General features: G+C 49.1%; 1 protein-coding gene across 1 annotated transcript in view; it reads right to left on the reverse strand.

Annotated features, from left to right (window-relative positions):
• R3HDM4 (R3H domain containing 4) overlaps positions 1 to 14763 on the reverse strand; it is a 105689-nt gene that overhangs the window by 22207 nt on the left and 68719 nt on the right. Inside the window, exon 4 of the mRNA XM_082248002.1 lies at positions 12732 to 12849. Within this exon, the coding sequence (XP_082104128.1) occupies positions 12732 to 12849 (118 nt within the window). The remainder of the gene's footprint in view (positions 1 to 12731; positions 12850 to 14763) is intronic.

Below are 14763 nucleotides of genomic sequence, written 5' to 3' on the forward strand. Positions count from 1 at the left end.
AGAAGGAAACGCCCCCGCCCAAAAGAGCCAGAAACTCCTTTGTCTCCGGCTCCAGCAAAATGGCCACCGGCATTACAGTGATAGGGATACCCAGGCAGGCTGCTGAGGCCTTTTTAGGCTGCAGGCCGTAGCAAAATGGCGGCTCCGCGCCGATTAGCACGTGACTTCGGGCCTAGTGAGGCCTAACCTAGTAACAGGCCTGGGGGCCCTGGTGGGGGTCATTCCGGTGGATGAAAGGATGAAACCCCCCCCCACACAAGGTAGCGGTATGAGGCGCAACCATGTACCCCCCTCTGGACGAAGTACCACTTTATCCCTGTGAACCACCAGATAGGGAGTACGACAGGACAACACCGCCAGTTCCGACACCTTGCGCGCAGAAGTAATTGCCACCAAGAAGGCCACTATCTGGGATATAGTAAGCAGGGGAATCTCCCGAATACTTTCAAAAGGAGATTTCTGGAGAATTGACAGCACCAAATTAAGGTCCCAAGGTGGCAGCGGAGGTTGCACTGGGGGTACCAAGTGTCGCACCCCTTGGATCAATTTACGCACCAGGGAATGGGCAGCCATTGGCCTTTGGAAAAAAAATGCCAAGGCTGAGACCTGACCCTTGATAGTACTCAAGGCCAACTTTTGATCAACACCACATTAAAAGGAAGGCCAAGATCCGAGCCACCGAGTAAGAGGGAGGGGGAGCTCCAAGAGAGAGACTCACACCACGCAATGTACAACTTCCAAGTACAATGAAAGATCTTACTAGACTTTCCTTGCTTTAAACAGAGTGGGAATCGCTGAAGCAGACAATCCCCTGTCCTTCAGCACCTGGCTTTTAACAGCCAAGCCATCAAAGCCAGCGACCGTAAAGCAGGATGGAAGATTGGCCCCTGAGACAGTAGATCCTCCCTGAGAGGAAATCTCCAAGGAGCATCTGCGACAAGCCTGACCAGGTCAGCGTACCAAGCTCTGCGAGGCCAGTCTGGAGCCACAAGAATGACCGGAATCCCTTCCGCCTCGATACTACCAAGAAATCTTGGCAGCAACTTGAGAGGAGGAAAAGCATACATCAGCTGCTACTGACCCCACTGGGCCACCAACGCGCCTGCCAGAGGGTCCCGGGAGCGGGCCACAAAACTCTGCACTTTTCTGTTGATCTGAGACGCCAACAGATCAACGTCTGGAGTGCCCCAATGAAGGCACAACTGCTGGAACACCTCCGGATGGAGGGATTATTCCCCTGCCAAGGCTGTCGACTGAGGTAATCCGCCTGCCAATTTTCCACTCCTGGACAGTGAACAGCGGAGAGAGCTGGAACAAAGCGTTCCGCCCATCGAAGGATGCCAGCTACTTCCAAGGCCGCAAGGACACTTTTGACGCTCTCTTGGTGATTGACATAAGCCACGGCCGTGGCATTGTCGGTTGAATGCGCACTGGACAACCCTGCAGGTGCTCGGTCCAGTGGACAAGGCAAAGCCGGATCGCTTTCAGCTCCAGAACATTGATCGGTAACCTAGATTCCTCCAGGAACCAGATTCCTTAAGCAGACAAACTGCCGAGAACTCCTCCCCACCTGGACAGACTTGCATCTGTGGTGACAATCGTTCAATATACAGGGAGGAAGGATTTCCCTTGCTTGAGCATCGGGACCAAAGCCACCAGATCAGGGACTCCCTGGTCACCTGGCTCAGCTGGATCGGATTGTCCAGGGAATTTGGATTCTTGTTCCATTTGAGAAGGATTTCCTTCCGGAGGATCCTCATGTAAAACTGAGCGAAAAGGACCCCCTTAAAAGGACAACACCATTACTCCCAGGACTCTCATACAGGTCCGAAGGGACGACCATTTGCCGGACAGCAACAGCTGAGCCGCAGTCTGGAGTTTTTCTGGAGGAAGAAACACCCTGGCTGAGGACGAGTCCAAAGTTAGGCCCAGGTAGTCCAGTCTCATGGACGGGACCAGGGACGACTTCGGAAGGTTCAGAATCCATCCAAACTCCTCCAGAGTTCTCATGGTGATTTCCAGATTTGTCACCAACCCCTTGGGAGACTCCGCAAATAGAATTAGATTGTCTAGGTCAGTGGTCCTCAACTCTGGCCTACAGGGCCCACTAACAGGCCAGATTTTAGGTATTACCTTGGGGAGATGCAGACTAGAGTACTGCAATCACTGAGCAGCAAATTATATCACCTGGGATGTATTTCAGTTATCTTGAAAATCTGGCCTGTTAGTGGGCCCTGTAGGCCAGGGTTGAGGACCACTGGTCTAGGTGACCCCCGGACCGATATCCCCCGCTGCCGTAACAGCGACAGGACCGGAGCCAACACCTTCTTGAAGACCCAAGGCGAGACCAAAAGGGCAACGCCACAAACTGATAGTGATCCTCCCCCTATGCAAAATGGAGAAACTGTTGATGTCCTGCCCATATTAGGATGTGAAGGTAGGCATCTTTGATGTCTATGGAGGCCACGAAATCCCCCTGATGTAGGGAGGCCACCACCGCACGAACCGATTCCATCTTGAATTTTTGAACTCGCACAAAGCAATTCAGTACTTTCAGGTCCAGGATTGGACGCACCTTGCCTTCCTTCCTGGGAACCGTGAACAGGTTTGAATAAAAGCCCCAAAAAAGTTCTGCACACGGAGCCTGAACTATTACTCCCTGTTGTACCAGGTCCTGAACTGCCCCAGAGAGCGCCAGCAAGCGATCCAGGGACAGTCGCACATTGGAAGGGAAAAACCTTACCGGCGGAAGGGATCGAAACTCGATCTTATAACCTAACCGTATGACCTCTTAAACCCATTTGTCTGGTATCCGGGATAGCCACATGTCCGAAAACAGGCAAAGACATCCCCACACCCCAGAGACGGGTGAAGGCGCACCTTCAGGCAGAGGTGGTCTTGTTCTCAGGTTTGGAGAAACCAGATCTTTGTTTGTCAGGCCAGGGTCGCTTGGAACGGCCCGAGGGAATCTTGAAGGGCTTTGCCTTATTGACTGACCCTGAAGGGAGAAAAAAAAAATCTTGTGTGCTGAAAAGGAGGGGCCCCATCTGCAATGAGGGGCCTTAGCCTTGTTAGCCTGCGGGAGAGAGGTACTCTTACCCCCCGTGAGACCTTTGATAATTGCATCCAGAGTAGCTCCAAACAGGCGATCTCCTTGAAAAGGTAGATCAGTCAGGGCCTTCTTAGAAGTCTGATCCGCAGACCAGCACTTCAGCCAAATTTTACGCTGGAGGACCAATGCCGAAACAGTCGGACAAAAATATGGGAGCAGTGTCCAGCATGGCATCGCAAACACATTGCAGCCCCTGCACCAGTTGGTCCAACAGCTCCTCAAAAGGCAGGAGGGAGACGTTTTCCCTCCAGGTCACGGCGTAGTAACTTAGCTCATTCAGTCAATGTTTGCGTGACAAGGGCAACCGTAAACACCGGTCTTAGTGCAGACCCCGCCAGGAAGTACATATTGCGGGCCACAGACTCCGCCTTCCTATCTGACGGATTCCTTAAAGGACGGGGAATCCTCCACTGGGATCATGGTAGCTTTATTCAGTCTTGAGACGGGAGGGTCCAACGCCGGTGGCACAGTTTACTTCTTTATAAAGGGCATTTTTCAAAAGGGTAGCATCTAGCAATCCGCTTCGGCACCCCAGGAGAACGCTTTGAGCGGTCCCATTCGTTGAGCATGTTTTCAAAATAAGCAGGAAAAGGGAAAAACCTTTGCCAGTTTGGATGGCTTGAGTGCCAAATGGTAATCTGTGCCTCAGTCGCAGCTGCGTCCTCCATTTTTAGGGTCTCATGCACAGATACAACCAGTGCGTCCACCAGCGCCCTATCTTGCGCGGCAGTGGAGGTAGAAATGTCATCCTCACTGTCAGAGGAGACAGGGCGCGAAGTAGCGGACCCGGCAGGGAGACCCGTGGCTGACTCAGATTCAGAACCTGAGACATCAGATGAGGCAAGAGTAGGCTGAGGGCATTTATTAGCACCTCGCCCTTTAAAAGCCACCTCTACCCGAGACACAAACTAATCCAGGACCGCCGAAATGGCATCTACAGACAGCTGGGGTCCGGAAGGCCCTGCGGCCTCCCCAAGGGGTTCTGTTGGGGACACATGATCTGTAGGGTCCATTTTGCAACAGGGGGACCTGTCAGCAAAAGTTTTTTTTTAAAGTCCCACCGGGCTACAGCACCCCACGGGAGGTCAGGCAAGCACACTGGAGGACCCCAGCAGAGAGAGAACGAGAGACCCTCAGACTCATCACCCATTACCAAAGATGCCCAGGAGGCCCAGAACCTCTGCACAGCACGTGTCAGCAGCAATCTCGATCCAAAAGGGGAGAATCTGAGAAAACAGCCCAGGGTATAGGGAAGGCTCCCCCCACAAAAAAGCACCTCCAGGAACTCCCATACTGATTCCTATTAGAGAAACCACCGCAAAAAGGCTGTGCCGGGTGTACCAAGATCGCAGCCGATCTCAGCACATGAGGGTACAAGAAAATGGCGGCTGCAGAGCAGCTGACGACCCTCGTGGGGACCCCTTGGACTCCAAAACGGGATTGACTGGCAGGGGGCCCTGGAGGAACAGGCAGAGACTTCGCCCGCACAATCGTTCTTCCGATGCCACAACCCCCACCCCCAAATCCGGCCTGAAGTGTGGTTCTAGCCCCCGGGAGTAGGCCCAAAAGCCCCCAGCATGGGGGGGGGCAGGTAGAAGAGGAGGTGCGTGACAGGACAGAGGGGAACCCGGGAGTGTGAAGTTCCGACCGTCCCAGGAAGGGGCGCGCGTCCACCCCAAAACCTGCCAGGGGAAGAGGGGGGGGGGGGGACATTTACTCACCATACCGGAACAGGTAGGCGCCATCTCCTGACAGAACCCCTCTCCGCCAAAGTGGGAGGCTGTTGGCCAAATAGAACGCTGCGACTCGGCGAGACGTTTAACTCGCAGGGCAAGTCCCCGTCCAGTGGCCAACCCATCGTGGAGCTAAGGGATGCGCGCGCTCGTTTGACGGCGGCTGGGGTTACCACTGGATCTATACATCCAGCCCGTTGCCCAGATCTGGCATAGTTGCTTGTAGATCTCAAAGGAAAAAAATCCGCAGAAAAGCTAACTAAAAAAAATGATCTAGAAAAATCTTTGCCAGGACCAGAGATCCCAGCAGGGAACTAGGTCCTTAATCCTGACTAAACAGATTAAAACTGACATCCTATGCAGAGAGGGTGTACCCCCTGGGACTGCCCATAAGCGTAGCCAGAACTTTTTTTCCGTCTAGTGTCCGACTCCAGTAAGGGGCAGCATAACCCTACTGATATGGATCAGAGACTGCATCCGTCAATGAATAGAGAAATTTAGATCCTTTTGGCAGGCAAAAAACAATATAATACAACCAAAAGGCTTTTGCGTTTTAAAACCTGGTGCTTTCGGTTTAGAAACTATCAAACAAGCCTGCACCTAATCCATACTAGACAAAGTAAGGGTCCTTTCACAAGGGTGTTCCGCCCGGGCGACTCCGCTTTGCCCAGCGGGGGATCAATCTGCTGACAATTCATCTCTGCTCACTGGGGAGATCGGGGGGAGAAAATGGATCGCCAGTCCGTTTTCATCCGATCCCATCCTCCAGAAGGATGGAAAAATAGATTTTTGTAAAATCTTACCGTAAAATCCTTTTTTCTTAAGCTCATTGACAGACGCAGTCCTCTTGATTAATATCAAATCGGGTCATACTGCCCTCTACAGGAGTAGGACACTAGGCAGAAGGAAAACGTTCTGGCCACACCTTAGGGGCAGTCCCAGAGGGTATATCCTCTCTCTCCCTGCTACAGGATGTCAGTTATGTCACAAAGCAGTGTCAGAGAATTTAACCCAACCCAACTCAAAAGTAGAGGGGCGGGTACTGCGTCTGTCAATGAGCTTAAGAGAAAAGGATTTTACGGTAAGATTTTACAAAAATCCATTTTTCTCTGTCGCTCATTGACAGACGCAGTCCTCTTGATTAATATCAAATCGGGACGTCCCAAAGCAGTGCCACAAATGAGGGGTGGGATAACAGAAATCAAAATTTAAATCCAGAAGGCCCAACCGGTGCCGACTAGAAGTCTTAAAGGCTCATCAAACCAAAGGATGAGACTCAACTGAAAATCCAACAGAAAAAAACCCTTGAGGTAGACAAACGGTCTCCTCAAATTGCGGCCTGCAAAACCTTGCGGCCAAAAGAGGCATCCGCCGATGCCATCACATCAACTTTATAAAATTTTGTAAAGGTATGAACCGACGACCAGGTAGCTGCCTTGCAAACCTGGACCACCGACGCCTGATGGCGGAAGGCCCAGGAAGCACTAAGCGCCCGAGTGGAGTGCGCCTTAACAGGGAACGGAGGATTCCGACCCTTAATAGAATAAGCCTGTACCACCGTCTGTCTGATCCATTTGGAGATAGTCGCGGCAGATGCAGGCAACCCCTTTTTGGGGCCATCCGTGATCACAAAAAGTGAATCCGTTTTACGAAACGAGTCCATAGTTTTCAGGTATACCCTGATTGCCCGAACCACATCCAAGGAATGTAACGCACACTCCCGAGGATGACTGGGCTTAGGACATAGGGAAGGTAATACAATGTCCTCATTCAGATGAAACTCTGAAACCACTTTAGGAAGGAAGGATGGATTCGGACGAAGAACCACCTTATCCCTATGAACCATCAGATATGGGGGAACGACAAGATAATGCGGCCAGTTCTGACACCCTGCGTGCAGAAGTGATGGCCACCAAGAAGACCACCTTCTGGGATAAAGTAAGCAAGGGAATCTCCCTGATATTTTCAAAGGGAGGTTTCTGAAGAACCGACAGCACTAAATTAAGATCCCAGGGCGGTAAGGGCGCACGCACTGGCGGAGCCAGGTGCCGCACCCCCTGGATGAAATTCCGCACCAAGGAATGAGTAGCCAAAGGTTTCTGAAAGAAGATTGCTAACGCTGAAACCTGACCCTTGATAGTACTCAAGGCCAGCTTCTGCTCAACTCCTTGTTGCAGAAAAGCCAAGATTCGGGTCACCGAATAGGCTCGTGGAGGAAATCCAAAGGATTCACACCATGCAATATAAGACCTCCATGTGCGATGATAGACTTTTCTAGAAGTCGCTTTCCTTGCTTTAATTAAAGTAGGAATAACTGAAGTTGACAATCCCTTGTCCTTCAGCACCTGAGTCTCAATAGCCAGGCCGTTAAAGCCAGCGATTGTAAAGCAGGATGGAAGATCGGTCCCTGAGACCGCAGATCCTCCCTGAGAGGAAGTCTCTAGGGAGCGTCCGCGACCAGCCTGACGAAGTCGGCGTACTCGGGTTGACGAGGTCAGTCCGGAACTACCAGGATAACTGGAATTCCTTCCACCTCTATCCTGCGAAGAAGCTTCAGCAGCAACTTGAGAGGAGGAAAGACATACAGTAGCTGATATTGTCCCCACGGGGCGACCAGCGCGTCTGCTGTGTTCGTTCGCGGATCTCGGGAGCGGGTTACAAAAACTCTGCGCCTTCCTGTTGAGCCGAGCTGCCAACAGATCCACCTCCAGGGTGCCCCAATGAAGGCCCCGCTGGTGAAATATCTCTGGATGAAAATCCAGAATCTAACGGCTGACCTAATCTGTCTGCCGATTTTCCACCCCCGGAGTGCATACTGCGGGGAGAGCCGGAACCAACCGTTCCGCCCAATGAAGAATGCTGGCCACCTCTATGGCCACCAGGGCACTCTTGGTGCCCCCTTGGTGGTTGACATAAGCCACGGCCGTGGCCTTGTCCAACTGAATCCAAACCGGGTAGCCCTGAAGCTACTTGGTCCAGAGAATCAGACAAAGTCTGATCGCTCTCAGTTCCAATAGATTTATCGGTAACCTGGATTCTGTCGGAAGAAATGACTTCCCCTGGCTGAGCATCGGAGACCGAAGCTACCAGACCAGAGACTTTCTGGTCAGCTCGCTCAATCGGATCCGATTGTCCAGAGAATAGGGATTCTGATTTCATCTGAAAAGAATCTCCTTTTGTGATCTTTTGCAAAAGTGAAGAAAACGTTCTGCTCAAGGAGCGGGAACTGCCGCTCCCTGTTGAATCAAGTCTATTACTGCTCCCCGCAAAGCTTTTAAGCGATCCGGGGATAGTCGAATGTTGGAAGGGAAGAATCGCACCGGTAGAAGTGATCGAAACTTGATTTTGTATCCCGACCGCATGACCTCGCAAACCCCTTTGTCTGGGATTCTGGAAAGCCATGGATCCGGAAACTGGTGAAGACGTCCCCCCCACCCCAGAGATGGGGTGGCTTCAGGTTTGGCTGAGTCGGGCTTTTGTTTTCCCGACCAGCGCCCTCTGAAACCCCCTGAAGGGGCTTTGGAGGACTTCCCCTTATCGCCCGCCCCAGCGGAGCGAACAAACTTTATGAGCGGAAAAGGAAGGTCCTCTTCTGTTACGAGGTCCTTTACCTTTAGCTGTCTGTGGTAAAAAAGTGCTCTTACCCCCAGTGAGATCCTTTATAATCTCATCCAAGGTGGCCCCAAACAGGCGATCCCCCTTAAAGGGAAGATTCGCCAAAGTCTTTTTGGAACCTTGATCAGCCGACCAGCACTTTAACCATAACACGCGTCTGAGGACCACTGCTGAAACAGATGCACGCCCTAGCAAGGGAGTGGCGTCCAGGGCGGTGTCACAGATGAACTGTAGCCCCTGTATAATCTGCTCCAGCAAATCTGATACTGCCGGGGGGATACTTCTCCCCTTTATGTCACGGCGTAACAATTTGGTCCATTCTGTCAATGTTTGTGAAACTAAACCAATGGCAATCACTGGCCTAAATGTTGACCCTATCAGGGAAAAAAAATGGAGCGGGATTCGGCTTTCACTTTTCGATCCACCGGATCCCTAAAGGACGGAGCGTCCTCCCAATGGGATAACAGTGGCTTTATTTAGTCTGGAAATTGGTGGGTCCACCACTGGTGGTACCGTCCATTTCTTAAGGAGGGATTCCTCAAACGGATAGCGTCTAGCAATGCGTTTGGAAATAGCAGGGGTTCGTTTTGGATGATCCCATTCCTCCTTAATTAGGTTACCAAAACATTTGGGCAAGGGAAAAACCTTCGCCATTTTGGTAGGCTTGCTGGTACCAAAGGGAATCTCAGTGTCATCTACCTCTGCCGGTGTAACCTCAAGACTTAAGGTTTCCCGGACAGACATGACTAGTGCGTTCACTAACGCTTCTTCTTGCGCTATGGCAGAGGCAGAGACGTCCTCCTCACTATCTGAGGAGACCGTACCCGAGACAGCAGCCCCAGCAGAGGGACCTGCAGCTGCAGTGACCAGCTCAGAATCCGTATCTGAAGTATCAGATGAAATAGGGGTAGGCGGGGGTCGCTTCCTTGACCCCCTTCCCTGACAGGCTACCTCCACCTGGGATACCAAAGACTCCAAAACTGCTGATAATGCATCAATCACAAGCGGGGTACTGCGGCCACCTCGAGGGGATCAGGTGGGGATACATGTGTGGCAGGGTCCATGATTATACAAGACACTTGCCAGCAAACAAAAAAAAAATAATAATAATTTCAAAGAAAAAACTTTTTTTTTTTTTTCTTAATCCCCCAGCGCAACAGCGCCCCTCAGTGTTACAAGAGAAAAAGAGAAAAAGAGAAAAAGAGAAAAAGAGAAAAAGAGAAAGAGAAAGAGAAAAAGAGAAAAGAGAGAAAGAGAAAGAGAAAGAGAAAGAGAAAAAGAGAAAGAGAAAGAGAGAAAGAGAAAGAGAGAAAGAGAAACATGGCCGCCCCCATGCTGGAGACACGAGGCTACGCCAAGATGGTGGCCCCGCGCGACCTGCGGGAAAATGGCGGCGGCCTGTGGAGGATGGCAGCGGTCTGTGCAAAATAGCAGCGGCCTGCGGGAGGTAGTCATCGGCCTGCGGGAGGTGTACAGCCTGTGGGAGGATGGTGGCCTGCGGGAGGATGGCGGCCTGCGGATAGCGGTGTCCAGGCACAGGCATCAGCCTGTATTGCACCTTATGTATCAGGTAAGCCCTCTTACATGGCCATCCTAATAGTAATGCCAGCCATTGACTACAGTCATGATCCCTTACAGTGCCCCTCATACAGTGACCGATTGTCAGCTCCCAAACCAAGCTTCTGGTTCATATTCACTAAATCACCCTCAAGAGGGGGATCTGTGGCACCTGTTATAGGAGAGAGGGGGGGGATCCAGGATTCCGGTCATCCCAGGGAGGGGCCTGCGTCCACCCACAAACCCGGCAGGGGGGAGAGGGGGGAACTTCTTACTCACCATACCGGAACAGGCGGGCGCCAACTCCTGACAGAACCCCTCTCCACCGAGGTGGGGGGGCTGTCGACCAATACGGACGCCGTGACTCAGTTCCTAACTGGTCGTCGGCGTCCAGGCGAGACGTTTAACTCGCAGGGTCAGTCCCCGTCCAGTGGGACTATGTCGCGGCCGACCCAGCGCGGAGCTAGGGCCTGCAAGCGCTCGTAGGCTGACTGGGGTGACCACTGGATCCTAACATCCAGCCCGTCGCCCAGTTTCAGCATACTTGCTTGAAGATCTCACAGGAACAACTGGAGAAAAAAAGCCGCCTAAAATTTTTTTTTCTAAAAAAAAAAAAAAAAATCTTGCCAGGACCAAGATCCCAGCAAGGAACTTAGGTCCTTAATCCTAACTAGACAGAAAAAAAAACTGACATCCTGTAGCAGGGAGAGAGAGGATATACCCTCTGGGACTGCCCCTAAGGTGTGGCCAGAACGTTTTCCTTCTGCCTAGTGTCCTACTCCTGTAGAGGGCAGTATAATCCGATTTGATATTAATCAAGAGGACTGCGTCTGTCAATGAGCGACAGAGAAATAGGGTTACGATCCATCTGGATTTCACGGACAGGATCAGGTCAGATTAGCAGCAGGTGTCAGCGGACATATCCCCATTGACCTCCACTGCCCCATAGGGGTGAATGGAGTGTCCGATCAGGTCTGCCTGAAAAAACTGACAGGCGGACCTGATCAGAAAGCCCGTGTGAAAGGGGCCGTAAGGTTTGGCTGGAAGTGCAAGTCACCTGTGTTGATCATTTACACCATCCCCCCACTGCCCAAATCTGCTGCCACATCTCTAAGAATCCTCAGGCCTGTGTAAAAATTACTAAAAAGTTAAAAAACACTTTAACAGGTGTTTTTAGTCTGGCAGTGGTGGTGCATTGGGGAAAAAATGAATGGCTGCTTATGGCAACTCCAAACCTGCAATCCTAAGATATTGCCAAATACGAGCAAAGAACACATTTACTTTGGCAACTGTTTGGAGAACAGGCAAATAAATCGAACATTTCACTGTGTAATCTTCTGTGTAAAAGGCACCATATATCAAATATAAGAAACTGTCAACTAAATTATTTATTTTTTTACTATAATAGAAAAGCAAAGCTTTTATTCTGTCCCTTCAGAGTAGTAAAAGTAGGTCATTTTGCTGCTGTCCACATTCTCCTGTGTACCATAGAATACTGCAATTTCGAAAGAGATGAAATCCTCCTTGTCATGACACTTAGACTTTTAATATAACAAGAATCACATTACATCAGATACCAAGTGCATACCAGACGCGTAACTAGCACCTTCAGGGGCCCGGTGCAAGAAAATCATGAAGGGCACCATGGACCCCTGGCTGGGGCCCTTCCCTTCAAGCCTGGGGCTCTTCCCACTGATCCTGGGGCCCTCTCGTTGCGGGGCCCTTTATTACTTTTCACAAGTTCTGCAGTGGGCTCCCTTCCTGCCATCTTGGGGCCTCCCCACGGTGGTGGAATGCCAGGGCCCTGTCGCCAATGAGACCTTTGCGATCCTGGAAGTTCACCAACTGGTGTCAGTAGTTTTTATTTTTTAGTATTTTAATTGTATTTATTATTTATTTTTTTTTTAAATTTCACTGACTAGGACTCTGTCCATTCAGAAAAGGAAGGAGCTGGTAAATTACAGATTTACCGACCCCTTCCTGGATCACTATTGTGACACATCCCCTACAGCAGCCAGCAGGAGAGGGAAGGGCAGCACAGTAGGAGGGGGGAACCAGGGGAGCACACAGGGGCCCAGAGACAGCAGAACACAAGTGAACTGCTGGAGAGGAGGAGTGGTGGGGGCAGCATACAGAGGAACCAATCTCCTCCATTTTCTTCCTGCAGCTACAGGAGGAAACAGGAGGACAGTGATTTCTCTACATGCTGCCCCCGCCACCCCTCCTATCCAGGTGTACAGGGGAGCTGAACAGGCCTCCTGGAGCATGTGGCCCGGTTGCAATTGCAACCCATGTAGTTACACCCCTGGTGCATACACTTTTTGGAAACCTGTGGCTGCTTTAGGGTGGTTAGACTCCAGCACAAATAAATGACAAAATTGTGCTGAGGCAAAATCCTGTCCCTTCACCATTAAGCCCCATCACCTTCCTATTACGCCATGGCTGGTGCAGAAAGCTTTACCAGTGCTTAACCTATAAGGAATGTGTTTCCAAGATATCGGTCTTCTTACCCACAGGAAGCTGAATGGTCTAGAAATGGTCCCCTTTTCTATTGAACTGAAAAAATATTCTAAATTTGACAATAGTTTTGGAATCAACCACATTCTTGTAAGTGAAGCCCTTCTTTGTATTTGGGGATTTTTTTAATTGTATTTCATGATCTGTTATAGCAAGCAAAGTACCACACATTACAGCAAAATTATTTAGTAAGATACCTGTCCTCTTATCCTTTCCTTTATTAATTCTTTCCCTAGGTCTCCTCACTTCCTGCTCCAAGTACAGAAGAACCTTCTCTTGCTCTTCCCCAGAGCGGTTCATAAACTCATTCCATATCTGCAAAAAAAACATGAATGTTTTTTTAGAGGAGCTATGTAGCAGGACACTACTTCAAAAAATAAAAAGCACACGTCAAAAATTTGGCATAAGATGGTTAGATGTGACCTTCAGAGGTAAGTACTTATTTCACAATGTAGTATGTGCAAGGTTAGAATGCTAATAAGACTTTACAATCCATATACTTTATTTGGAGCACTTAGCAAAGCAGACAAATGGTTCCTATTGTTACAGCATTGAAAAGACAACATTGAAAAAAAAAAAAAAAAAAAAATCACTTTCGACGACTCAAGACACCGTCTTAAAAACACAGACAGGTAAGTTCAAGTGCCTTACTGCTAAATGGATTAGAAGTGTTTGTGGAAGTGGCTAAAATACACATTGCATAAAATGGAATTGATTGGGAAAAGCCATACTCCTAATAGTTGAATTTAAAGAGAACATATTTTTTTGTCCTTCTCGCAATGGAAGCACTGACTGCCGTAAATGGTATAAAATTCAATAGAAAAAAAAAATATATTGCTGGTCACCAATCATTAGATGTGATGGCTGCATTAGTTTTCTTTAGGTTTTCCACCACATCACCTGTATTAGAATGCCTTCACTCTGGATGAATGAGCTTTATAAATCAGTTACAGCAAACATTTTTGTTTGGTGGGGGGGGGTAAAGGTTTTACACAGATAAAAGCTAATTGTTGTAAATCACCCTGCCAGTGTTAAAAAGTTTCTCTCATCTCTGTTAACTGATACAATCTGCAGCAGAGCTTGTTCTTTTGAAAAACAGACTTACTGGCTGGATTACCAGATGAAATTGGAAGATCTTAACATTGGAAAGTTGCAATAGAATAAAATGTTTAAGGGTTTAATACTACTTTAAAGACATTCAGTGGGGGGGGGGGGGGGGGGGATGATCGATTAGCAAAAACAGGTTGTCCTTTTCTAGCTATTATTTAAATTGATAAAATACTATGTAAACCCCAGCTAAAACATGGATCACTAGAAATAAATTAAAAACATGGACATCCCCATATAATTCATCCCACTAACATTGGTGGAGTGAGAAGCTGGGAAGACTGCAGCTTAGAGGTAGATTCTCACAGTGCATACTACAAGAATACAAGAATGTGGAAAGAAGTTTTCTTGGGATGTTTGGAGCAAGACAGAAGAAAAATATCCTGGTTAAAGAAGGAGGAAACCATCCTAGTGAAAAAGAGGGCTTTAGGCCACATCTTTCAGTAATATGAAGAAATGCTCACCTGGCTACACATTATACAATTTATTTGTTCAATTTCTTTTATATTTTCCTTCAACTATGTAGTGCTAGGGTCGGTCTAATTGCATACAAATTCAAAGTGTTTCGGTTTGACCTTCTGTTATATGGTTTTGGTAAATATAAAAGAAAAAAAATTGTATAATGTGTAGCCAGCTTAAGTCTGCCAATTCAGATACCTTGCACAAATGCAATTGCAACGAGAAAGGCCACCTTACAATTTGGGTCAGATAAGGGAGTCCGACAGTCCCTAAAAATGAAAGCCAAGGCCGAGACTTGTCTCATAATGGCACTTTACAGTGAGCTAGAATGGACTGTAGAAATTACAGGATGCACCTACCCCCCCCCCCCCCCCAAAGTATACCCTAGTATGGTTTCCTAACCTGGCACGATGCAAAATAGGCTTTCCAGGCAAGATGGTAGACTTTAAAGGAGGTAATGATTATTTTGAGAGGCTGCCTAAAAGCAACAAGATCTGCCCATTATGGCAAGAAGAGTGGTAAATTTGAGAGCATGAGGTGGGGGGGGGGGGGGGGAGGAGAGGCAGGGTCTGCAACCCCAGTTTGTAGCCCTTGGAAATGACAGTCAGGTCTCAGACATCTGAGATTTCCTGGCTGACAGAGGTCTCCCTACTTTAACAAATG

Source organism: Pelophylax lessonae (genome assembly GCF_965119305.1).
Source record: "Pelophylax lessonae genome assembly, chromosome: 1".
Lineage (NCBI taxonomy): Eukaryota > Metazoa > Chordata > Amphibia > Anura > Ranidae > Pelophylax > Pelophylax lessonae.